At 43.0% G+C, this 27,808-nt stretch overlaps 2 protein-coding genes across 4 annotated transcripts in view; both read right to left on the bottom strand.

Annotated features, from left to right (window-relative positions):
- fez1 (fasciculation and elongation protein zeta 1 (zygin I)) overlaps positions 1-10,039 on the bottom strand; it is an 11,346-nt gene extending 1,307 nt beyond the window's left edge. Inside the window, exons 1-6 of one of the 3 annotated variants that reach the window (XM_027000537.2) lie at positions 9,836-10,039; positions 7,179-7,561; positions 4,724-4,775; positions 3,272-3,358; positions 2,804-2,972; positions 1,805-2,079 (exon numbers count right to left, since the gene is read on the bottom strand). In XM_027000537.2, coding sequence (XP_026856338.1) covers positions 1,805-2,079; positions 2,804-2,972; positions 3,272-3,358; positions 4,724-4,775; positions 7,179-7,507 — 912 coding nt within the window. In that variant the 5' untranslated portion in view covers positions 7,508-7,561; positions 9,836-10,039. Of the gene's footprint in view, positions 1-1,804; positions 2,080-2,803; positions 2,973-3,271; positions 3,359-4,723; positions 4,824-7,178; positions 7,562-9,835 lie in introns of all 3 variants that reach the window. The other 2 variants (XM_027000536.2, XM_027000535.2) reach the window with 2 other exon arrangements.
- A 10,961-nt stretch (positions 10,040-21,000) lies between these two features.
- On the bottom strand, positions 21,001-24,454 carry vps26bl (vacuolar protein sorting 26 homolog B, like). The gene is made up of 6 exons (XM_027000672.2): positions 23,975-24,454; positions 23,136-23,292; positions 22,647-22,811; positions 22,176-22,351; positions 21,706-21,848; positions 21,001-21,253 (listed from the first exon to the last, which is right to left on the bottom strand). Exons 1-6 carry the CDS (start codon positions 24,195-24,197, stop codon positions 21,119-21,121), a joined length of 999 nt encoding a protein of 332 aa, XP_026856473.2. The 5' UTR covers positions 24,198-24,454; the 3' UTR covers positions 21,001-21,118.
- Between the last annotated feature and the right edge of the window lie 3,354 nt (positions 24,455-27,808).

The raw sequence follows: 27,808 nt of genomic DNA, 5'->3' as shown, positions 1-27,808 counted from the left end.
TCTGATGAGAGTGGATGTCTGGGAATCCTTCCTCTGCTTCCAGTGCTAAGTGCAATTTAAGCTAATGGATGTCAGCTTCTGGCCCATTAACCAGAGACTCTCTGACTACAGAAAGTTCCTCAGATACTCTTACTCACTCACTTTCACTTAACCTTCATTCTCTGGCTCTCACGCACAAAAACATGCACAAATGTACTAATTAATCCATTCTCTCTCTGGCTTCTCCTTCCTCTCACTTTCGTGCACATACACACACTGACCAGCGGGCGGACACTCACTCTCTCATTCTCTCACTCACTCTCTCACTCACTCCTCACTCACTCACTCTCTCACTCTCTCCCTCTCTCACTCACTCCTCTCTCACTCACTCCTCTCTCACTCACTCCTCTCTCACTCACTCCTCTCTCACTCTCTCTCTCTCACACTCACTCACTCCTCTCTCTCTCTCTCTCTCTCTCACACTCACTCACCTCTCACTCACTCTCTCACTCACTCCTCTCTCACTCACTCCTCTCTCACTCACTCCTCTCTCACTCACTCCTCTCTCTCTCTCTCTCACACTCACTCACTCCTCTCTCACTCACTCCTCACTCACTCTCTCACTCACTCCTCTCTCTCTCTCTCTCTCTCTCTCACACTCACTCCTCTCTCACTCACTCCTCTCTCTCTCTCTCACACTCACTCACTCCTCTCTCACTCACTCCTCTCTCTCTCTCTCTCACACTCACTCCTCTCTCACTCACTCCTCTCTCTCTCTCACACTCACTCCTCTCTCACTCACTCCTCTCTCTCTCTCTCTCTCTCACACTCACTCACTCCTCTCTCACTCTCCTCTCTCTCTCTCTCTCTCTCACACTCACTCACTCACTCACTCCTCTCTCTCTCTCTCTCTCTCTCTCTCTCTCTCTCTCTCACACTCACTCACTCACTCACTCCTCTCTCTCTCTCTCTCTCTCACACTCACTCACTCACTCCTCTCTCTCTCTCTCTCTCTCTCTCTCTCTCTCTCTCACTCACTCCTCTCTCTCTCTCTCTCTCTCTCTCTCTCACACTCACTCACCTCTCTCTCTCTCTCTCTCTCTCACTCACTCACTCCTCTCTCTCTCTCTCTCACACTCACTCACTCCTCTCTCTCTCTCTCTCTCTCTCTCTCTCTCACACTCACTCACTCCTCTCTCTCTCTCTCTCTCTCTCTCTCACACTCACTCACTCACTCCTCTCTCTCTCTCTCTCACTCACTCACTCCTCTCTCTCTCTCTCTCACACTCACTCACTCCTCTCTCTCTCTCTCTCACACTCACTCACTCCTCTCTCTCTCTCTCTCTCTCTCTCTCTCTCTCTCACACTCACTCACTCACTCCTCTCTCTCTCTCTCTCTCTCACACTCACTCACTCACTCCTCTCTCTCTCTCTCTCTCTCTCTCACACTCACTCACTCACTCCTCTCTCTCTCTCTCTCTCTCTCTCTCTCTCTCACTCACTCACTCACTCCTCTCTCTCTCTCTCTCTCTCTCTCTCTCTCACTCACTCACTCACTCCTCTCTCTCTCTCTCTCTCTCTCTCTCTCTCTCTCACACTCACTCACTCCTCTCTCTCTCTCTCTCTCTCTCTCTCTCACACTCACTCACTCCTCTCTCTCTCTCTCTCTCTCTCTCTCACACTCACTCACTCCTCTCTCTCTCTCTCTCTCTCTCTCTCTCTCTCTCTCACACTCACTCACTCCTCTCTCTCTCTCTCTCTCTCTCACACTCACTCACTCCTCTCTCTCTCTCTCTCTCTCTCTCTCTCTCTCTGCCAGGCAGACCTTGGCCGGCATGCTGGGGGGCCTCTCCGGGCGGGCGGTGGTCTGCATGCTCATGGCCTTGTCCCTGCGCCGGCGCTTGCTCAGATCCCGCTGTTCCTTCTGCCGATTCTGCACCTCCATCAGGGCCGAGATGAACGTGTTCTTCACCTCCTTCTCGAACTCCAGCTCGTCGCGACGGGCGAGTTGTGCCACCAGTTCCTCCGAGTATTCCTGGATCGCTGCCTGCACGCGATGGAGCAGCTCCATCAGGGCGGAACTGGGCATCAGACTCAGGCCTGCCATAGAGGGTTAGAATGCGAGGCTAAGTTGATTTGGTTTGTGCTAATGGTCAAAGTAAAAAAAAAAACAAAAAAACACAGCTCATAATCAAAACCTTCAGTCTGCAGGTGAGGTTAATATGTGAGTCACACCAATCCTACATCATACATCATAAGAAGAGCATGACAATTTTCCATATTAAAACATTCCTCAGTATTATACTGCTATCGCAGGTTTATATGTTTTTTTTTCTTGAGATTTCTTGAGATAGTGTCAGGACAGAAGTTGATCTGTCTAGGCAACAGTGCCTGAGATTAATGCAGATTTATTAATTAATGCAGTTTAATTAATTACCAAGACGCAATTTATTATGCTTTGTTTCACCACAAGGGGGCACTGCTGCTTATGCTTAGGCTTCAATTTGACTAATTTGAGCTTAAACCTTTAGTGAGGTGACGATACATGCACGTTCTTGTAGGTGTTATTGCATTACATTCAACCATTTGTTAAGAGAATTAAGTATCTATATTCACTGTACTAAAGAGAGGGCATATGCTGAGAGACCTTAGCTTGGCTGGATGTTTATCTCCTGCATTCATGATTCAAAGTAGCTTTATTGGCATGACTGTCACAAGAACAATATTGCCAAATCATTCATTATTGGATCATAGACAGATATGGTGTCTCAGATGGTTGTTAGGCCACTTAGTTCAAGATGTTTCATTCAGGCTGCTGTCTGACCTTCGTAGGAGCAGTTGTTATTTGAAGCCTGAGAGAGAATGCGGATCTCCTCTAGCAGAGAGGAGTTGCTCTTAGGGGAGGAGACCCCACTTTCTTCCTCCTCCTCCTCTTCCTCAGTCTCACCCGGATCAGGAGAGTTCCCCATCATTTCAACAATCTCCTCAATCACCTGATGAAAGGGTCAAGGATAACACATAACGAAGCACAAATGGCACTGTTACCCGAGTATGGACACTTTGCAAAAGCCTTGCGTGAATTAAATCACCTCACACAACAGTTTCAATCAAGCTTACTATACTAAACTTGAGACAGGACAAATTAATCTAGCTCTGAGTCTACCATTACACGAACCACTGTTCCACCATGACTGATACAACTAGGCTCAAAAAACAAACTTCCTCTTAACAACAGGAAGAATCCATGATTGGTAAGTGCTTAGAGGACGTGGCCACGCTCAGGCCATTTCACCTGGTCAGCAGTGATGAGAGGTTCCTCACTCAGACAGTTACCATTTTCATTCTTTTCATTCATTTCCTCCTCTTCCTTTTCATGGATCTATAAAAAGAACAGGAGTAGCTGGGTCGTTATGGCAACCTTCAATCTAAGTGTGACAGAATTAGTGTCATGCTAATATGAGGCAAGTGGCAGAGTAGCAAATTACTCGATTCTGTGTTTCTGTAAAGAGTTGGAGTTCTATGTTCAGGGCCGCTGGACCCTGCTCTGGATGCTGGACCCTGCCCTGAAAACTGGACCCTGCCCTGGATGCTGGACTCTGCCCTGGATGCTGGACCCTGCCCTGGATGCTGGACCCTGCCCTGAAAACTGGACCCTGCCCTGGATGCTGGACTCTGCCCTGAAAACTTGACTCTGCTCTGGATGCTGGACCCTGCCCTGGATGCTGGACTCTGCTCTGGATGCTGGACCCTGCCCTGAAAACTGGACCCTGCCCTGGATGCTGGACTCTGCTCTGGATGCTGGACTCTGCTCTGGATGCTGGACTCTGCTCTGGATGCTGGACCCTGCCCTGGATGCTGGACCCTGCCCTGGATGCTGGACCCTGCCCTGGATGCTGGACTCTGCTCTGGATGCTGGACTCTGCTCTGGATGCTGGACCCTGCCCTGGATGCTGGACCCTGCCCTGGATGCTGGACCCTGCCCTGGATGCTGGACCCTGCCCTGGATGCTGGACTATTTGCTACAGCCTAGTGTATGCTGTCCTTTCCTGAACACACAAATTCCCAAAAAGGTTTGTATGAACATAAACCTTTATAGGTGAATCATCACACAACAGAATATACTGGGGCAAATAATTCTTCTAGAAAGAAAAATCATCTACATGTTTTTATCTTTCAGTGGTTTAATTGAATCTGTTTATTGAAATAATCCTGATCATTCTTCTGTGTTTGAGTGCTGAAAACTGAGAAGGTAAGAGTGCTGTGAACAGAGCAGGTCTGAGTGCAGAGAGCAGAGTGGGAGCAGCGTCTCATCCTGCTGCTGGTCATCGACTCAGGCGTGGCTGAGAGAAGCAGTCAGAGCACAAGGGTTTGCATTTCTAACACCCATTATTTTCTGCCTGAACAATGTGTGTCTGGTGCAGAAGCAAGAGTCTGGCTGTATGTCAAAAAAAGGGAGAACGAGAGAGAAAGTGAGAAAGAGCATTGGATAGACAAATATCTTTCGTTGCAGGCATATTACTTCTGAGTACGAGTCTTCCCAATAATGCTGTGTTCAGACGGATATGTGAAAAGATGTGAAGAGTCACAGACAGACTGTCTGACAGACTGAGAAGGAGTACAAGATTTTATAATAATGCTGTATTCAAACCGATAATGTACAAGACATGAATGGTTTTTCATCAACGTTTAATACATTGTAGCTACTCCGTAAGATTTTAGAAGAATTGATCGTTAACTCACTTACCTCATCGTCTGAGAGGTTCCCGTTCAGCGTCTCTGAATTGGAGCTGTCCCAGCTGGACACAGAGGATGGCATGTAGTTATCAGTCAAAGCGTCCCACACACTAAAAACACAAACCCGAACACATACATTTATACACACAAAAACAAGCTAAGCACACAACAGACACAGCCCATGTGGGTTACAGAGAGACATGACCTAGAAAGTGCACAAAACAAACACATGGCATGGAACTCACTGAGAAATGCTAACAATCCTTGAAAGATTTAAAGAGGGAATAACTATACTTGATGTGTCTGAAATGTTTAAACCATTTAGGTGAAATTCACTCCTATAAAACACCTGGAAACAGGCTTATAATATTAACAAATCTGATGTCTTAGCCAGATTCATGCCCTTAAGCAACAACTAATTTCCATGTTTACATAACAAATTGAATGACAAAGATGTTCTTTTGTTTCCTGTCTGTGTCCCTATTAGAATGGGCTGATCCACACCTCCCGATGTCACTGGCCAGTTAGTCGGGGAACAAGCACTTATTCACAAGGCTGTCACATTAGACACACAAACACGCGCGCGCGCGTGTGTGTGTGTGTGTGCACCAAAGACTTCCAGGGCAGCATCACAGCAGGAACAAACTGGTACTGACCCATCTCATGTTCTGGAACCAGACCAAACATCCAGTCACCAGGGTTCCACAATTCTCACTCAGCAGTATAAAACTAAAAAATTCTAGAGCTGCACATCGTCTAAGTATGTGGATGATCTTTTCTACTGAATTCTGGAACAGGAACAGGTGTGTGTGTGTGTGTGTGTGTGTGTGTGTGTGTGTGTGTGTGTGTGTGTGTGTGTGTGTGAATTCAGGCCAGGAACACGAGCCACAGGGAAGAAGAACAGATCACTGCAGGAACCTCTGACTAGCACCAAAACACGCTGGCCCTGAACCGACTCGCCAGCACAACAAGGCTTCAAAGGAGCCTTCTGCTGCCGTTACCAGCACACTGAGACTAGACGTGAGCACACAGGCATTCTTTGCTGAAATGTATTTATGTACCTACACAACAATCATTCAGTAGGCTACTGTGGTACTGTAATGTACATGTGTGACGGCATAGTGGATGCATGTTCACTGTGTCATAAAGAGATGAAATCATTTATTTTCTTGTCTCTCTTTTGATTTTGTGCTGAATAAGCGTAAAGAAAAAGACCCACTGTTTCGCCAACATCGCTCATTTAACGGATGCATGTGTGGGTACGTACTCAGTGTGGCTGGGTCAATAAAAATACCGAAAAGTAGCTCTGCACCACCGCACTATATTTAGACTGAGGAATTTTATATTCAAAGCAGAGTGAAAACTGTATGACATCTCTCAGCCAAAGAACAGTGTGGTGACATCTTGCCAACAGAGAAAGGCTGAGACAAACAAAAGCTCTGAAGCACATAAAAATATGATAAATCATTCAGGACCAAAGCGCGCGTGAACACGCATGAACACACACACACACACACACACACACACACACATACACACACATACATACATACGCATAACACATGAGTGGTGTACTGAGATATTTTTATGTCGTATACACATCAGAATTCTGGAGATGTGCTGAAAGATGCATTTTGGAAGCTGTATTGATGTGACATGGACATCAAAGTTAGGCTATGTTCACATTCCCGAGCTGAAGTGACTGAAGTGATTTTTGCCTTAATGTGACTCAAATCTTATCTTTTATGGCTGTGCGGACACACAAATAATCTTTTCAAATCCGATTTTTGAATCACTTTCTTAGGTGCTCCTAGATGGGATTCATATCCAAGTCTTGGCCATGTGACTGAAATGGGAATGGTCAGCTCGTGCCTCACGCGGCCTTTCGCCTTTACGCATGCAACAGCAGGGACGTCTGTAGCTGCGAAAACAGCAAAAGCCTTTTTCACGCCTTCTTGACCTGATCAAGTACAGCTGACGAACTGTTTGCTGTCCTTCAGAGCAAAATGCTATGCATACCTGAGCGCCCCATTTTGCCTGTTTTACTACGATGAGTCATCCCACAAATATGAGGATTTTGGTTGTTGGTAAGTCAGTGATTAGTGCATAAACATATCAGTGTGTGTATGAATGTTTACATTCCAGGGAGATACATATCACTTGGAATTATAAATGTGAACCGTCAAGATAAACAAATCCAATCTGAGCAAATAATCCGAACTGAACTATGTGGCTTGTAATGTGAACGTAGCCTTATATATATGCTTCAAATGCATACTGTGGCCATCAAGGATTTTATCTGTGGCTGTTCATTTTCTTGCTTTAAATGTACATTTGTATATCTCTGTTGTTTGTAAATAAAGGCTGACGATATTTACTTTGAATATAACAGACATCTGCATATACATTTTTAAAAATGTATAATACATGTGAATACTGAATGGAGAACAAAGGAAAAGACTCACTCTTCATCCTGAAGTCGCTCCTCATCCTCGTCAGTGTGCGACTGGTTGCGCACAGGGGCCAGGCCCTCCGTCTTCGTGTTGTAGTTGTGGAAACAAACATTGAGCTTCTCATCAAACTCATTCACCAGATCCTCCATGGACTTAAAGCTCATCATCTCGGAGAAGTTCTCCAGCTCGGAGAAGTCCTCCCGGACCGGTGGTGCCAGAGGCGGCGTTGGGGCTCCACGAGGCCTGCAGGGGGCCGGCGCCGGCTCTGCCTCCAGCTCATCCAGCTTACACGGTCTCAGGTCCTCGAACTCCTCGTCCAGGCAGACAAGCGGAGCCTCCATGCCGCTGGCGTTACACACGTGCCTGCTCAAAGGTCGACTCAGTCACAGCCCTGACTAGCACAGCAACAAAAACATGCGAGTTAGCAGAGCATGAATTATAAAGCAACTCAACCTTACATTGATGTTAAGGCTTAAATTAGAAGCCCGTACAAGAGGCAAGCCAGTGTTGGGTATATAATAGCAGTAAAAGGGAAGGCATTTTAAGTGCAGAAGTGAATAAACCACCTATGGATGTCTAGTGAATTATCTATGTTCGCAAGAATGGCACTCTGTGTTTCACATTAGGTTTAAAATGACTGAATTGACATAACCCTCAAAAGGTTTCATTTAATAAGACTGTACTGGTTAAAACATTTTCCGTTGCTTTTTTAGTGTATCTGCAAATATTGAGTCTAGGTCTACAATACTGAAAAAAACATCATAGTTTATTCTTATCCAAGTGAGTAATGTAGTCTTTGCCTAATATTGTTCATAATCTGTTTTTAAAGAGAGTAAAGCATGTAGAGACCTCTCCCTTATAACTGTGCCTTACTTGCACACTGGTTAATCCAGGCTCCAAACTCCTCCAGACTGCACATGCCCAGTTGCATGGAATTTTTAATCTAGAAGGGTTTCTCTCTAGCCTGCTACATGACAAAGAGATTTAACCCATGGTAATAGCCCCTCCCCAGGTTTGCTGCTTAGCATAGTAGAATATTAAATCTTCATTCAACCATTGTAGGATATTTATTTATTCATGTCACATCACACGAAGGTTCAGAACTTTTATACTTTACAAAAACCTCTACACAGGACAAGCTTGTCACAGTAGTTGAACTATTTGGTCTCTAAGCAGCTATTTACAGCCATAACTTCAACAACGTCTTTTCGGTATCATATCAACTTTTCATCATAAGGCCACATGCCTTATTCAGTGACAGAAAAGAACTAAAAGCAGTAAACATGAAGGCGATTAAGACTACATATAAAATATATCACATAATATATCTTATGTACACCAAATACACACTAAATATATATACGTATGCCATCAACACCTTTGTATTTTAAAACAAGAAAATTAAAAAATTTAAAGCAAGATAAGTGAACTAATTATTTTGGAGGCCTGTTTAAGGCATTTTTGCTTGAATAGAAGTACAAGAAAATAGGTTTTCACAAAGTGTCACTCTGTTATTTTACTGTAAAGGCAAGGGTGTGTGGAAATTGAACATCTCCAGTCCATTTAATCCGGCCAGTCTAAAGGCCTTTTCCTCCGCAATGCATTACTCAGCAAAGTACCCCTTCACTAATGCTATCTGCTGCTTTACAGTGCCTTAATGCCTCTTTGTTTGTGTGCACGTGTGTGTGTGTCTATGATATAATCTTTGATCTTTATATACACTAGCTTTAGATACACGCAAGCCTGGGGCCCAAAACCAGCCAAAACCCAGCAAACAGTGCTAAGTAGATTATCTGAACACTAAGGAGAGGTCACTCAGTGTAGCACCCAAATCACTGTGGGGCAGGAAAAGGCAGCATTGTGCCGGATTGGAAATAGAATGTGGACAAAAGGCCAATCGATGAAAAGCAAATCTCATAGCTGACGAAAAAAGAAAAAGAAAAATCCTTTTTCATTAAAATCAGTGACCTTTCCATCTCTGAATCATGCTTCTGTGGAACAATCCTTTTCAAATTTATGCTGCAATTCCTAAAATAAAATCTAATAAACATAAAAATTCCATAAGAATTACTAAAATAAAAAATAAGAAATGTTTTTGCAGTTTATTAAAATGACTGTATGCAATTGCTATCCACAGCAATATAGTGAATACACATGTCTTAACTGGTCTATACACCTGGTTTGACCTGTCTAATACGGCATGAGCATCACAGGTAGCAAGTATCTACCAGGCCGCTAGCTGAGCCAAAAAAAATGGTGGAGTAAGACGGTTGGGACGAAACAAACATGAATGACAAACCAAGGCACCATCCATCAGTCCAGACACGACTAAAGGAGCATAGAGCAGAATAGAATAGAATGAGCAAAATTCCATTCAATATACCAAACAGATAAAATGTTATTGACACATTGTCCATCGCATATGTATAAATTATGCTGTGTCTTGTTAGAAATCACATCGTGTTAATGTATGGCAAAATTACACACACACACACACACACACACACACACACACACACACACACACACAATGTATGGAAGATGAAGAAAGGAGGAGAAATAAAGCAAGAGGGATAGAGAGAATGGAAGACCAAGGTTACACATTCCCTAGAGAAGGAGATATAGTGAAAACAATAGAGGACTGGACAGAAGAGAGGGGAGGGTACTACCTGCAGTTCCGTCTCCTTGTGGTGTCGCAGGTTAGAGAGAGCCGCTCCTAGTCCGAGCAGACCGGGACCGTGCCACCATCAGCAAATCCCGAGCACGATGCAACGACAGCAGACACTTTCATTTCTCTCTGACCCTCATGCGCCGTCTTACGCACACAGACCCACAAGCCGAGCAAGTCTTTCACAATAGCTGTGTAGGGGGGGGGGGGGGGGGTGCGCGTGCGCGTGTGTGTTTGCGCGCAGCCGCTCTTGTTCACAGCCTGAGCTAGCGGAGGTGCGGCAGCTCGCCTTCTGATCAATAAGCAGCAGCCCTTCTCTGCTCACGGAGCCTGCGCATCGCTACGGCAACTCACCGAATCATTCTCGCCCCTCCCCCTCCTGCTGCTCTCCTCATCCACCTCATTTGCTCGCTCGGTCCCCGCCCCCACATCGCTTGCTACCATCCTCCCTCCCTGCCTCTCTCTCTCTCTTTTTCTGTCTGAAGCCTCCATATTCACAAGAACGGGATGGTGGCGAGGAAGGAGATGCTGGAAGGTTCATTCACACCTGGCTTCCTTTTGTCAGGCGCTGTTCTGGGGTGCTGGCTGGAGACCCAGCCATTCTCCTGCACTCTCTGTACCTTCGCAGGCAGCATATTTACGGTGCAAAAGTGCACCCATGCACATAGAACCCCCCTAATGACTCTAATGTTCAGCAGCAGGTAATTCGACTTAGATAAGGATTGTGTGAACAGAGACAAAAGATACAAAGCAGGCAACATTTATCCTTGCTATCAGATCGACAAAAGGTATACTTTTATTCACCACTGGTAGGTTTTATTGACACACTGAATGTGATAACTTTGTAAAAAAAAAAAAAAAAAAAAAGAACTGGCCAATTTCCATGTAAATTACCTCAGTAAAAATCGTCACAGGTCATGTGTCTGGTTGGGGGCTTTAGCTAATGTGAAGTGATGGAGTGTTTAGGGGCTTATGCCCATTCAAATGGACCACTGAATCACGTCCTTTCTTCTGTAATGCACACACAAGCACACACCATTTGTGATGTCACATTTTGCTTGTGGCCGTTGCCTCTAATCCCTGGCTGGTTTTAATCTGATCGCCATTCTTTGTGTACACAGACACACAGACGCACACAGACAAACACTTACAAACCTGAGCATAAACACACTGATGTGACCGGTACTTTTGTGCGTGCACAGGCTGATAGGGATCATGCATACGTAACAGATTAGCATCTGATCTAGCAGATTATAGACAAAGCTCTCTCCAGTTCACACTCACGCACTCTTTTCTGCATACGACTGCTGGAGAGGAGGATGCTTATGGTGATGCTGTGTTCAGTAATACTACTTCCATATCACAGGTTTTTTCCTCCGCAGGCTATTCCTGCCATTCAACCACTGAAAATGACAACCAGTGTTAATCTGAAATGTGTACATTAGAGAATGGCCGGGAAAACTGGCATGCCAAACCATGGATCCCACAAACTTTAACATCTCACCATATTCATGCAACCAACAAGTGTAACGTTCATATGCCTTATATTTGTGACGTTTAATAGACACCCATCTAGTAGTGATGTGGACCTTCAGTGGCTTTTGGAGCTGCAACAATTCATCATGGCACTGATTCCACTAGGTGTTGAAATCATTCTGCAGGAATCTTGTCCTATGCAGACAAGAGAGCTTCTCACAGTTGCTGCAAATTAAATGGAAGTACTGACATACACTGAACAGCCCACTCTACCTCGTTGAAGAGATGGTCTACAGGATTTAGATATGGGGACTGTGAAGGCCAGGGAAGCAAGGAAAACCTTCTATCATGTTCCTAGAACCAGTTTATGACTATACGACCCTTGTGGCATGGTGCATTATCCTGCTGAAAGTGTCCTTCTGCCTTAGGGTAAGCAGCTGCCATGACGGGATGAACGTGATTGGCCACAGTGCTTAGGTAAGTCTTATTGTCCAAACGTCCATCCACAGGTATCAGAGGACCCAGGGTGTGCCAAGGAAACACTCCCCACACTTCACACCCACCAGCCTGAACTTTTGACTTCTGACAGGAAGGGCTCATCGATTCGTGCTATGCTTTTCAAATTCTGAGCCTCAAATGGTGCAACAGAAATCTGGATTAATCTGACCAGGAGATGTTTTTCCACAGCTCAGTAAACACATTTTTGAGCTCTTTTGCCCACTGGAGTTTTATCTTTCTGTTTCTCCTAGACAGCATTGACAATCAATTTTGTCGTTTACTGTTAAAGCCCATCCATGCATTCAGACACGTTAGCTGGAGCACCAGCATTGTATTTCATTGCAATTTGCTAAACTGTGCACTGCCTGCTCATCAAAACGATTCTTGACAGCTTCCTCCGACCCCTTTAGTTGACTAGGTGTGTACATCCACAGGATCCCCTTTCACTGGATGTTTTTCCTCGATTACATCACCATTCTCAGTATACTCTCAGCACTGTTGCATGAGAACACCCTACAGGGTTGTTAGCTTTTGAATTACCGGACCCGGCTAGTCTAGCACCAATGACCTTGCCTCGTACATAGTCTCTCAATCTTCCCATTCTAATGTGGATTCACACCACAGAAAACTTACTCACCTGATTATATGCTGCACTCCAGGGTTGAATTTCCTTACATGAAAGCTCCAATCATGAAAGGGCAGGTGTTTGTGCATATATATATATATATATATATATATATATATATATATATATATATATAGAGAGAGAGAGAGAGAGAGAGAGAGAGAGAGAGAGAGAGAGAAAGAGAGAGAGAGAGAGAGAGAGAGAGAGAGAATTGATGAACACAAGGTTTCCTGAGAGACAGGATGTTTCAGGCAGAGGTCCTTCATTAGCTGTGCAAGCCTCCTACATCTTTTATTACAGTACAATGCAGTTGTAGAATCCTACTTCAGTGCCTCAAAGTGGTGCATTAGTAACAATAGCTATCTGGTAGCTATGGTAGCTGGGTACACATATACCCTGGCAGGCCCTACCTTGTTACAAAGGTACCGGACTGCTGACCCTACAGGTGGACTGCCAAAGCAGAAGTGGGCATATAGTCCATCTAGTAGAGGTCAGAAGCGAGCTATACTGGAGAGTTAATGGCTTGCTCACTTACCCAGCAGGGAGGCTATACTCTAAAGGCTAAACAGCAAATGGAAAAATGGAAAATGGAAATTGAAAAGGGCCTCAGTACCCTGTACATCAATCAAACCGTTTCCCGGTAGCAAGGTGAAATCTGAGCGACGAGAGGCTGCTAAGAATCTCAGGTACCAAGAAGCTATTAGGCAAAAGGATTAACCTTGGCATATGTAACCTTGGTAAGGGGGATTGCCATGAACCATGTCATGGAGGATAACAAAAATATCAGGTGTGACTTCTTGGGGTTCTGCGAAACATGCCACAGGAAGGAATTGAGCATGAGATAGAAGCATCTTCAGACTGGGAAGTGCAGGAGCATTAGAAGGCATTGGGTGCATTGTCAGCAAGGAATGGACCTCAAAGGTCACCTATAGCAACTTTGTATCTTCTCAGATAGGAGTACTGAACATGTGACTCTTAAGGATGGCCACCCTGAAAATTGTCCAGGCCTATGCTCCCGTAGTGCCAGCAATGATGACAAATCTGAAACAGCCTCCTTCCAGGAGGAAGAGATGGACCTAGATCTCTCTGAATGCAAGAGATTGGAATGAGATTAATCCTTGCCAAGTGATGAATCCTGCAGGACGTCTCAATTGTGATACTGTTCAACACTGGAAGTGACCACCACAATGGGTGAAGATTGTGCTGGATGAGAGAAGAAAGACAAAGCGCTGCATTTGAGGTTGAAGAACCAGCGAGTGAATGTATTCAATGAGACACAGCTGAGGAACTACACTGGAAAGGAAAACCTTGAATCGGTTTCAGGGAAAAGATGAAGATTATGAGTCACTGGTCCAGAAGTTGGAGTGCTTGAGAAAGGAAAAGGTTGCCAGTCAAAAGGAAACCAAGGGAAGTATCTTGGAGCAGATGAAGAAGTTCCTGGAGAGGCAGACAAACATGAAAACGGTAAAGATCACATTGAGTATTCTGTTCTATGTAAGGTGAGAAGACAACATCTGGTGGAAGACTGAGAGGCACTGGAAAGAAAGACTCCTGAGGACTGCCTCAAGCCTCAAGAAATGCTATATGGAATTGGCACTTTACAGGACAGAGGTGACAACATTGAAAAACAAGGATGGCATCATGGTGCTTTTTTAAAGGGGAAGTGGAGGAGGTTTGTAAAGCCTTTTGCACAAATCTTTTCAAGTTGTCCTTGAGGGTTGAGCCTCCATTATTGGATCATATAAAAGAGAAAGTGCCATCCATTGAATAAAGGGAAATAATCAGGATAAGAGGGTATAACATCTGAGATGCTGCAGTCAGGGGGAGAATAGCTTTGGAAAATTCTCCCTCTACATTTCAATCACTATCTTGAAAAAGGAAAAATTCCCTCTCAGTGAAAAGAGTTGAATATCATTCTGCTGTACAAGAAGGGCAATAGCAAAGGCATATAGAACTACTGCCCTATATGCCGCCTGCCTCAAATATATAAGCTGTTCACAAAGGTAATTGTGAATAAATTATCCCAACAACTGGATGAATCTAGAGAAGAGGCAGGCTTTAGGAAGAACAACAGCATGATAGATCACATATTCATTGTGACACAGCTACTATAGAGATTAAGAGAGTATAAACTATCTCTGTGCATTGTGTTCGTTGACTGTGAGAAGGCCCTCGACTGTGTCAATATAAATGCAGCGCTACAGTCCCCCAAGAAGCAAGGAGTCACAGCACAGTACTACTCAGGCAGGCGAACTCTGGTTGCTGACATGACCCTGCTGTCACCACCAGTGAGAGTCCCATTCAAGGAGGGCTTAAGGAAACACCATCTCTCCGTAGCTTTTTACAGCATGAGACTGGGATGGCTGCGTATGGATTAATGGCAAGCTGCTGACCCATCTCTGATTTGTGGACCACATCGTACCCATTGCAGCTACAGACCAAGCTGAGCAAGCTGAACGCCAGAAGCTCAGCAGTTGGCCTGAAGAGCAACCACATAAATACAAATTTCATGCGCTCTGATGGTGTAGCACCTGGTCGGATTATAGTTGAAAGCGATGAAATAAAGGTGGTGGAGGAGTACATCTATCTGGGAGTTGAACATGAGATGCAATTTGGAGAGTGAGATTTGGCACAGGATAAGATCAGAATGCACGGCGCTCAACTCAGTTAAGGTTGCGCTGAAGGGAACATTGGACATGTCCACCCGCACCGCCCTCTTCAATAGCACCATCTTCATTGCGATGCTAAATAAAAGTGAGACCTGGACAAGAACAAAGAGGGAGGAGCACCAGTTCATAACGGTGTAGATGGAACGAGGAGATCAGGTCGAGAAGTGGAGTAAAAGATCTGGTCTTGGAGTACAGGAAGCATGAATGGGCTAGGCAGGTTGTGAGATTCAACCATGAACCCATGCAGTTGCTGAGTGTTACCCACTCAGAAGGCCTCCACAGAGAGGGAAAGATAATATAGCATGGGACCGACATGGAGAAGACTGGCAAGATCAAGGAAGGAATAGACGAACCAGCAATGCCGAAAAATTATTTATTATATATATATATATAAAACTATTGTGTGACCTGAGTGACTGAACAGGTGTGGAGGAAGAGCGAGTCAGCAGGGCAGTGGGACTCCGGCAACAGGGAGCGTGGACTAGGTGGGAGAATACACTGCAGTGCAGGATTTCCTGGTTAAACATCATGCAGGCAGACTTCCATCGTGTCCAGTTCCTAGTGCAGGTGGTTTACGATACCCTGCCAAGTCCAGCAAACCTCCATGCTTGGGGAAAGAACGAGACACCTACCTGCCTCCTTTGCTCCAGAAGAGGCTCTTTGGAACATCTCCTCAGCAGCTGCCCAAAGGCACTTGCAGACGGTCGCCACTGGTGGCGCCATGACCAGGTGCTTAAGGTAGTCGCTGAGAGCATAGCCTCAGCCATCAGCACCAATAAACACCATCACGCCTAAAAGAAGGTAATCACCTTTATCAAAGTGGGAGATAAACCTCAGGCACGACCCAGAACAACAATGGGCCTCCTCCACACAGCCTCCAACTGGCAACTACAGCTTGATCTGGGAAGGCAGCTGAGGTTTCCTCAGCACATAGCTGAAACATCACCTCTGCCGCTTCAAAACAACTGATCATGCTGGAATTTACAGTGCCCTGGGAAGAGCGTGTGGATGAAGCTAACGAGAGGAAGCATGCCAAGTACCAGGCACTGTTGGGGATGTGCTGAGGCAGAGGCTGGAGGGCGAGCTATGAGCCCATAGAAGTGGGCTGTAGAGACTTTGCAGGTCGCTCCCTCTGCGTAGCTCTCACTTGACTGGAAAATCTCAGGAATGGCTAAGAAGAGGGCCATACAATCTGCAACTGAAGCCGCAGACAAAGCCACAAGATGGCTTTGGCTCAGAAGGGCTGATCCATGGGTAGCGGCTGGGATGCAAGTCGGGGCTTGATCAACCCCAGCTGGGTCCCCTGGGCAAGGGTGTCTGATGTTGAGAGACCCGAAACATCCGATGACTCCAGGTTACATCACTGATGATGCGTCCCAATCTCTCTCTCTCTCTCTTTTATATATATATATATATATATATATATATATATATATATATGTGTGTGTGTGTGTATATATATATATATATATATATATATATATATATATATATATATATATATGTCCTTCAGCTGTCCAAGCAAAATGCTTCTGAATTAGTAGTCAGTTTATATGACTGTTTATATACACACACACACACACACACTGGCTCATCACATGTGGACAGCCATGAGCATGTACGTCACTTGCCTGAGGGAAAGCTGGCATCAGGATACAGTATGGGAAGGAAGCAAGCTGGTGGCTGCGCTAGATGCTCTGGGCAATGTTCTTGGCCTCTGGCATTCATGTGGATGTTACTTTGACGCATAGCACCTAGCTAATTTTTTTTTTCTTTATTTGCAATGGTATTGTCTAATGGCAGTGGCCTCTTGGAGCAAGATAATGCACCATATCACACTGCAAAAACTGTTTGTGTGTGTGTTTGTAAAGCAGAAGAAAGAGTAAGGAAAACAGACCAGACTGTTCTTGTATTGAGGGGGAGGAATATTCTGCTAAACTCAAATCCAGAAATGACATCATCTCTCACAGAATGCTTAGCCCACCTATAGATCTGTTAAACACACTTTGAATGTTTTATCCAATAAAAAAAAATACAAAACCCCATTTTTTTTTAGACAAATATTACAAAATATCAAATAAATATCAAACCAGAAAAGTAAGGGCCTTTTGGTGATGACATAATACAAAAATTCATAAGAAATCTTTCTGGAAGCTTCTCTCATTTCCTCATTCTAAATTTCTGCCTTTATTACATGATGATTTCTAATAAGGATGTGAGTGGGATAAATCAGTAAGCCCACTCAAGGACAAACAGTGATGACCTGATTTTTCCTGTCTGCCCCCTCCCCAGCACACGCATGCGTGTGCATACATGCACACATACAGCTCCCTTCACACAACAGTCCAAAAAAAAAAGTCAGAATGACGGAGAGGCCCCCGTTGCTATAGGAACCTGCTGGCACAGCTGAGCATTGCACTTGAGGCGGTTGCCGTGGTTATTCCTGAAAGGCAGCCTTTTTACCCTTCTTTCCCATAGCTTCACATAATGAACCAGTGATGATATACTTCCTGCTGATACAGGTTATGTACAATAGTCTCTCTCAGTCTGCTCCAGGCTTTATACTTTCAAAGCCAGCACCACCAAACCTAAAAGAAAACATGGTATTATTTGCCGCACGTATTATTAGTGCATTTGCAGAGCAGGCTTTCATTCAGCTACCCCCAGAGCAGGCAGACTCTCCCCTGGATATAATCAATGGGCTCTTGAGAGACGCAGCTCTTCCTGCTGCTTCAATCTTTGGCCTGAAAAACACAGCCATCAGCACCACGTACTGATCAATATCAATACATCCTCTGCCAGTCGACCAGCTACTGTAACAGAGACACCTTACATACCATTCAGAACATATAGCTATCTGGGCTGAAGGCAGCTTACATTAAAAATAATGATTCTGGAAATGCAGCATCTTGGATCAATTGTAATATCACGTAAAATAATAAAGACTATATTGCGAGTGTAGAAATTGCCGATCTATACATCTTCACAATAAAATTACACACAGTGGAATCACTGTGACAACCATTGTAACTCCCAATCTTCTGGTTTTACAGCATAAAGTGTACCATAGATTATTCTGGAATAAGACACAAGTCTTACAATACGGCAGCCATAAACCTTCAGTTCTGCACAGGAGAATGGGACTGCCTCCTAGTGGTTATGAGCACATACTGCAAACAGGGAACACAGTTTAATAGTGTCTATGCTTGCACACCAAGCATTCTAAATCTTGAAAATATATTTTAAAAAAGAACAAGAATAGACCATTTTAAAAAAGTAACCGGAAACTGTTGCAAAGAATAAAATGTCATTCATTTCTACTTTTCCCAACTATTTTCAGGTACTTTTTGCAATCCACAATTCTCCAAGGGTAGAAACATGCATACAAATTCAAAACATGCTAAATGGTCAACTGGTAAGTTTTGGTCAATTTATCTTATAAAGGACACATTGGTGCTTTATTTTGGGACCAAAATGAACACACAAGAATTTGCAGCCTCTACATGGCTTACACTTCCCCACATCCCCGATCAAGCCAACGTAAATATCAGCTTCATCTTCGGCGTAAAACTGGATGAATGAGAATTGGGACCGGTGAGGGAGAAGAAACTAACAAGCAATTTAACAGAGGTGAGCTCAAACTGGCAGAGGGTTGTTTTAATCAGGTCAATCAGAGTAAAAACACATTTTAATTTACAGAACACAGGATACAAGTGGAGACAGCATAGTCAGAGTGCTTGAGTACTGCAAACCCTTATATTTTGATCTAACACCTAAGAGTTTTAATCATTTCCCACTAATTCTGCAAGTACCCTAAAGCTTGGCATTAGCGATTTTTCTAATGACTTCATTTTAAAATCATATATATTTTCAGACTTGTAAATAAATTTTGTACATACATAATATATAATTGCTTGACTTATTCAGTTTAAAGCATATATTTTTCTGCACAATGATAAATGATTAGGAAGTTAGAAATTGTATCCTACTGCAAGCAAAATAAAAACAAAAAAAAAAATTGAATTCCCCTCAACCACTAAAAATGAAAAACAATTGTCAGGACAACTGGCATGCCAAACTGTGGCTTCCGCAAACTTTAAGCACAGCAATCCTCATTGCTGTCGACAACACATGCGTGACTTGGTTAAGGGTTTTGGCCAAGTAAGCCCTCCTGGGCTTAACAATGCCCCAGGCCCACGGCAATAGCACTTCCCCATAAGGCTAAAGCACCGGCACGTTTAACCCTGCACATGCTGCTAGACTAGTCAACAGCCAAACGCTGTAAGAGAAAACACTCTGGAAACCAAAGGAAGGGCTCGGCCAAAAGAGCTGCATCATGACGCTACTGTGGCATCCTGGCCAGATGAGATGGTTTGGGAATAAACATGAAATGCCAATGAAACGCCCGGGAAACCATACATGTGAAGCAATGATCATGGGAGTTAAGAGACGTCAACAACTTCAGAGCTCTACCGGAAGGAAGCCACAAGCAAGCTACATTCTTTACCAAGTCACTACAAAAAAAACCACATGTAGCTTACGCTATAGCGTTCCACAAGTGGGGCACTGAATTAGGCAAGGCTATCATGTACACTAATACTTCTCTACATTTTTCAAAATGACTGAGACCTCACATTTTATTTTAAGTTATTAGTCAAAGATTTCTGTTAGCAAATTCCCTAAGAGTTAGTTAATGGTTAGAAGTTTTTGAGGCAGCGACGAGATCTTACTTTCAGTACTGTACTGGGTAATCAACAATTAGGCACAAAAATTAAGAAAATTATTAAAGCCTCATAAATGCTGGCACCACATTTACAGAACAATGACAGAAATAGAATGAAAAGTTATGTCTAGACAAAAGATTCTAGTATTGGCATCCAATTCAGATGCCCTCAGAATATAAGGAGTGTGTCTCAGCTGTTTTAATACTGAACTTGTAAGTGTGATCACTTTTTGTCATAAAAGCCCCAATAAATTGAGAGTTTGGTCCTTCTTAATGCTACATTAAACCTCAAGCAACTTATGACCCTCCTCTCTAAAATGTCATTAGAAACCGAAAGTGCTTGAATGAGCTGTAATAATAGAAAAGGCTAATTTAAAGATAAAAAGTATATGATCTAACAGCTGGAAATATCACTACAAATATATTTAAATGCATTAATTATAAGCTATTTTATCATGGACACTAATTAAGATGACTGTACCATGTTATTGAAACATCTGAAAAAGAAAATAAATACAACAAACAGCAATGTAACACCACATTGTAGAGGGGTTTTTTTTTTTTTTTGATGCACCATACAATTGGAATTAAATTTAATAATTTAGTATCCGCAGACAAAACACGCATGTCTTGCTTTTATTAAACAAATAGCCTTTCCTCAATTACGTCCCTTTAAAAAAATCTACTTCAGAGCTTTACAGTCACGAATTTAAATGTTTAGGAATGGCGAAAATCATTGCGCCCGAGGTGCACGTCCATATACAGACAATTAAAAGATGTGCTCTGTCTGTCTCTCTCGCGCGCACACACACACACACACACACACACACACACGCAGGCACACACACACACACACACGCAGGCACACACACACACACACACACGCAGGCACACACACACACACACACACGCAGGCACACACACACACACACGCAGGCACACACACACACACACGCAGGCACACACACACACACACGCAGGCACACACACACACACACGCAGGCACACACACACACACACACACGCAGGCACACACACACACACACACACACACACACACACACACACACAGACGCATGCAGACACAGACACAGACACACACACACACACACACACACACACACACACACACACACACACACACGCAGGCACACACACACACACACACAGACGCATGCAGGCACAGACACAGACACACACAGACACACACACAGTCACACACAGACGCACGCAGGCACACGAACACAGATTTTCTCTTTCAGATGTTTCCAGATGTTGAAGTGACAGCTGGTTTCAGTGGCTGTCCTCCCTGGTCTGTGCAAGGGCCTTCTCCGCACCAGCAGAGCCTTCAAAGCGCAGGGAAGCGATGGCAGCCTGGTGAGACATGCTCTTCCTCACGACGTCGCCCTTCCTCCATAACGTGATCTCCTGCACAACCAGCACACGGTGACACTTGAAACAGACTGGGATCCCCGAAGGGTTCAAGGCATGAGGGACTTCAGATATGTTGTCACATATATGCAGAACATGCGCGGCATGTCCTCCACGTCTAAAAGCAAAGGCAACGGGGTGGTGACCATCAGACGTGGTGCATGAAAGCACCAGAAAATAGGGTCATGGGCAGAGAACAGACCCCTGTGGCTAAATCTAACCCATTTCGGGTCACAGCTGCTCCGCTTCTTGAAAAAGTTGCATATAAACACAGAAGCTGAAGGATAACATGAATGACGAATGTGAGCGCCATCAAAAATTGTATTTCATTATAGGGCATGCCACAAAAACTAATGCACATTAAGTCTTGTGTGTCTTGGACCAGTCATTTACCATGAGGCTGAGTTGCGGCAATGCACCCTTAACACAGACTCTTTTACCATACGTGCCTGTTGTTTGAAGTAGCGTCTCTCCTCTTCATCAATGAGAACAAGATTGAGGTAATAGCGAACTGAAAACTTCTTATTGATATCTCTCATGGTAGGCGTCATCTCATAGCCAGCCAAGAAGAGTCGGATTGGGATTGATTCACCTGCACATACAAAAGTAAAGAATTGATGGCGCCTTCGGAATTACTACGTATACTGAAGGCCAATTAAATAACTAGTAAATTCCAGTATACTAGACTGTTTTGCAAATATGTTGCTAAGGTAAACCAGATGCAATTGTGACCACTTCACTGGACTTGTAATAAAATGTACTCAAAGAATTACTTGCAGCACAAATTTCTCTCTGTTTGGAAGTCTAACCCTATTTTGTCTTCTTCAACAGAATACAAAACATCAATCAAAGCGTTAAAGGCAACATCAAAAATCTTTCTAAATCTCAGAATGATTCAGCTTTGGCTGTTGCTCTATACCTCGGACAGGTGCACCATCCATGATTTCGTATTTAGCAATTGTGTCGTTTTCATGGTATACATTGGGTCCAGTCCCTGTTGTCTCTCTCTTAATGATGTCAATCTCCATGTGCTTGATTTTAATCCGCACCAACAGGAAATAGATCTTACCAACTATCACATCCTTCAAATGGTACCTGAGAGAGAAAGAGAAGTGACTATAAGCACACGTTTGACTATTCAATTAATTACTGTTTACCTACTTTTCACAGATGCTTACAACATGATTGATGAGATCCAGTTTCCAAACTTCACATCATGCGAGATATCAACCAAATCTAACATGCGTGATGCAATTAATCAAGGATTTCAGGTGCATTTTAGAAGAAGGTATTATATTAATGCTGAAACTTGAAAAAAGCACGGCAGCCTAGCAGAAACAGGCTTTAGTATCACAGTGTGCACACACCTGACACTACTGCTAAGACTTACTTGGACTTGTTGTACTCAAACTCAATGTGTAGGCAGTCCTCAATTCCTACTTCCATCTTGATGGAGGAGTTCAGTTCGGGGTACGTGCTGAGTGTGTGCACTACAATGTCCATCTCTTTGCTGATGTCATTTAGCCTTCTGCTGACGGTCGCTCGCAAAAAGTAGCTTGGAGAAATAAAACAACATTCAGATGAAGCATCTTATGATTACAATAAGAAATGAGATGAAACACAAAAGATATGTTTGCTGTTTTTCAACCCAGTCTTTATTTGCCTTAAACATGTTCTGCATTTATAAATGATGGGTGCTAAGGTCTGGATGAAAATAGATTTAACCAATCCTTTAGCATCTTAAAAATAAGATAAATTTTGTTAAGCCCCGCTTATTCCAAAAGCACATCAGCGTGACTCTTCTTTTTGCATAAACCAGTTAATACAGTAACCATATGTAAGTAGGGCCACTACATCATTCTTAACAGAACATGCATACCGGAGTTTGACGTTCTGGCCGGTGTACGATTCATATGGTTTCTCCACATGTGTGAACTCAAAGTCAAAAGTCTGAGACTGGGTCATTTCACCAGGCCGAGCCAGGTCCTTTACCAAAGACACAAATTCATGATGGTTCCCTCTGTCATAATACAGCTCTGAAACCAGAAAATTAAGAAACATTACAGAGACTGTGTAACTGTGTGTGCAGGACTCGTCTGTAGCACATCTACGTATAAGTTTTTAATTACAAACTTTTACGTACGTATGACACAGATCTCGCAAACAATCTAATGGCCTCCTTCAAAATAAAATGCATACATATTTGATTATGATTCGTCAGTCATGCACATATACAATAGTCCGGAGGAAGCATAATTACTAGGCTAGGCAGTTCCCCTCTCCATCCATCTATCTCGATAGATCGATATATCGGCGACCTCCCTAGCCTAATAATTATGCTTCCTGCGGACTTTTATGCGCCTGAACAACGCCACACCAAGGGAGAAGACGCTCGTCACGTGATCCTTGCGACAGGCCAAAGGCCAATTGATAATGCGATTTTTTTTTGCACCGGATGTCACATGTGTCACGAGACAGGAGCAGTAACATCTTGACATCACAAAAATGAATTAAATCTTTATATTAACCCCCCCCCCCCCCCCCTCCTCACCAAATACAGAAGGCGCAATATAAAGGTACAGCCTAGCTAAGAACTGATTCTTGCTTGCGACATCAGCAAACATCACCAGAATTTAGACGCCTTTACAGTTTCGGTATAAAGGTTGACGTTTAATTCTGAAACAATGTAGCTATACTGAAGATGAGGATGTTACTTACCAATCTGTCCTATGAATTCTATCTTGATTCCTTGATGTTCGAGTCTTTTTCCCGGGTTCTTAAGGGTTATGTTGACTTTTCCTGAAACCGTCTCGCCGTCGTAGAACAGAAAATATTTTTCCTTTTTCCCATCTTCTGTCTTATGTTCCACCTTTTTCCTTGTTTCACCGTCATTCAAAACTATGTCGATTTCAGCACTTTGACCAAAACTGAAAAAGCTCATTCCGGCACCTTATGGCTTCAAAATCCTTTTGTATTAACACCTGACCCAGCTCAACATCTAGACAGCTCCGTCTTGGTAACCGACCAGCTACCTACTCTGTTTAATTTAGTGCACTTAGAATTATTTGAACGATATTAAAATTTAAAGCAGTTATTTCTATTCATGGAATCAGCAATAGGACCCGTCAACAACGGAGCATAAGATTTTTCAGCAACAAACAGTGTGAAAAACACCGACATTAGACTACCCCAGGAAGTGCTTCCCCACACAAAATAAAAGCCCAACTTCCTTCCTTGCCATTTATTTATTTTCTTAAAGTCATCCTAGTAATTTCACAAAATCACATATTTAAAAATAATAAAACAGCACATTTGGCCACACATTTATAAAGGTTTTTGTTTGTTTGTTTTTTTTTTTACATTACTTCAGATGTGTTTTAATGATTTTTTAAATGCACATTCTTTTTTGGCTCATTTTAGCTGTCCCGAACAAGCAGATGAGCCAGCTTGCTAACATTGTAGCTAAACTGTAAGCTTGAAGTGTATATGTATTTCGCAGCCATTGCTTTAGATAGCCCCCTTTGGCTTACTAGACCTGAAATAGGGCTGGCAATTTCTCCAGCAAGCCAAACCAGACACAAGACACACAAACAAGCGTCTTACGCCTGTATTTTGTTACTTTGTATTTGACTTTGTCTAAAATTTCCAGTGGGAGGTAAGGGGTGACAAATGCACTGATCGATATGATTGTCTCCCGTTCAAGCAAAATGGAGGGGAAAAAAATTCCCCATCTTCAGCAGTGTTCAGGCTAGATATTAGTACAAATATTTTGTTATTTGTCTGCATTACATTTTTTTGTTTGTTTTGTTTTGTTTTTTGCACAATTGCTTACATGCATTTCAGGACATCTCGATCCATGTGGTGCATCCATGGAAGGGGATTTGACTTGGCAGCTCGTGTTGTGTTGGAAAATAGTAATAAACGTATATAGCTGTACCCATCTATCAGCTATTTATTGATTATGATTACTCGATTACCAAAATATCGGCGCAGGAGTATTGTGACATCGCATGAAACCGCTCTGGCCTGAAATTATTTGATTATGACGTCTACAGTTATATAAAGGGTGACTCGCAAGCATTTACAGTTGTGTTCAAAATATTAGCAGTCCCAACATCACTAACCAGATCAATCACTGTATTTGCAAAAGACTTACTAGTAGGTGTAGCAGAGTAATAAAAAACCAACAGACCAAACAGTCCTGACATGCATGCTGCTGCTTCTGTGTAATTGAATAATTAACTAAAAGGGGCCTGTTCAAAAATAATAGCAGTGTGAAATTAAATTAGTGAGGTCATTCATTCTGTGAAAAAACAGGTGTCAAACAGGTGGCCCCTATTACAGGATGAAAGCAGCAAATGTTGTGCAACCTGGTTATAGTGCATTTCACTTTAAAATAGTAAAATGGGTCATTCCAGACATTGTTCCAGAACAGCATACTTTGATTAAACAGTTGATTGGAGAGGGGAAAACATAAAGAAGTACACAAAATGATAGGCTGCTCAGCTACAATGATCTCAAATGCTTTAAAATGGCAACCAAAACCAGAAAGATGTGGAAGAAAAAGGAAAACAACCATTCAAATGGATCGAAGAATAGCCAAAATGACGAAGACTTAGCCAATGATCAGCTCCACAGAGATCAAAGAAGGTCTAAAGTCACCTGTGAATACTGTAACGATCAGAGGACACCTATGTGAAGCCAAGCTATCGGCAGGAAGCCCCCGCAAAGTCCCATTGCTGCAAAAACTACATGCTGAAGAGATTACAATTTGCCAAAGAACACATTGACTGGCCTAAAGAGAAATGACACAACATTTTGGGGACTGATTAAAGCAAGATTGTTCTTTTTGGGTTTAGGGGCTGCAGACAGTTTGTCAGACAACCCCAAACAATGAATTCAAGCCATAGTACACTGAAGACAGTGAAGCATGGTGGTGCAAGCATCATGATATGGGGATGTTTGTCATACTATGATGTTGGGCCTATTTACTGCATACCAGGGATCATGGATCAGTTTAAATACATTAAAATACTTAAAGAGGTCATGTTGCCTCAAGCCAAAGAGGAAATGCCCCTGAAATGGGTGTTTCAACAAGTCATTGACCCCAAACACACCAGTAAGCGTGCAACATCTTGGTTCCAGACCAACAACATTAATGTTATGGAGTGGCCAGCCCTATCTCTGGACCTTAATCCAGAAGAAAACTTGTAGGAAGACATCAAAAATGTTATTTCTGAGGCAAATAAATAAAACAAAATTTTTAAAATGCAGAGGAATTGTGGAATGTAGTCCAGTCGTCCTGGGCTGGAATGCCTGTTCGCAGGTGGCTGAAGTTGGTCCATACTCCATACAACACAGATGTGAAGCAGTTCTCAGAAACAGTGGTTATACTACATATTAGTTTAGTGAGTTACAGGAAAGATCAATATTCACGCATTTTTCAGTTCATACAGTAAATGTTTGAGTTTGCAAAGAAAAATGCAGTCACTTATTTTTTGAACATCCTAATATTCCATTTTCTTTTTGATTAATTTATGTTTTGATTTGGAATAGAATGCGCAGTGTTCTTAATGAATTTCTGTTTATGAAAATAAAAGCTATTATAAGAATTTTGAAGTTTACTCAGTTTTTAAAACACGCTGCCATTATTTTTGAACACAACTGTACATGTAATTTCACTTGACACACTTAAGCAGTTCTATAATTGGGATATAATGGAGTGAATCAAACCTAACCGTGGGTGGCGGATTACTACTGAAGGTACGGTTGAATCAGATCATTTTGTAATCGTAGTAGGATAATCTTTCCATCTAATTGTATGTGTTTTGGCACTGTGCCGTCTGTCTAAATACACGCTTAGCTACTATATCTAGGGCTATTCGGATTTTAGGATGAACGGTCTGTCTACTGTAGTTTTATTTAGAACAGAATGCTTTCCAGTTCCATCTATTTGCTCATATGAAGCGTGTACGTCGGGCATAAGCGATACACTTTTGGCGCTGTTCAAATGTTGCTGTTTTAAAAGGTCCAAGCTGAGTAATATGATTTTGCTTTATAACCAACCTCATCATCATCTCCCTTTCTCATTTGCACACACTCGGCGATTATTTCGATGTGCTACGTATGCTGCGCAGGTGCGTGTAACCTGCCTATGCGCGGGGAATTGGAGACAAAGTTGACAACTTAGCGACTTTATTTCTCCAAAAAAAGGAATAGCGACATATTCAGCGACCTTATGGACAGACAGCCAGCTACTTTGCATAGAAGAGTGTCAGTCCACTGTAGTACCCCTCTCTCTACGTCTACTTTGGCAGTGGAGACACGGAATAGCACATTTAGTCCGTACAGCTGCTGACCCAGACGTAAATAATCCAACACGAATCTGCATTGTACGCTCCTCCTTTGTTTTAATACAAGCAATTTAATTTGATCGTTTTGACAATAAATAAATAAATAAATAAAGATTTCTGTAACACTGTATATAGAGCCGAAATCACAGCACAGCCGTCAGGGATGCACTTCACGACACTTAACCGTCGCACCATTTGC

The sequence above is a fragment of the Electrophorus electricus genome, chromosome 17 (genome assembly GCF_013358815.1).
Source record: "Electrophorus electricus isolate fEleEle1 chromosome 17, fEleEle1.pri, whole genome shotgun sequence".
NCBI lineage: Eukaryota > Metazoa > Chordata > Actinopteri > Gymnotiformes > Gymnotidae > Electrophorus > Electrophorus electricus.
Note: the sequence above shows the minus strand (reverse complement) of the source record. Positions and strands in the feature narration are given on the sequence as shown.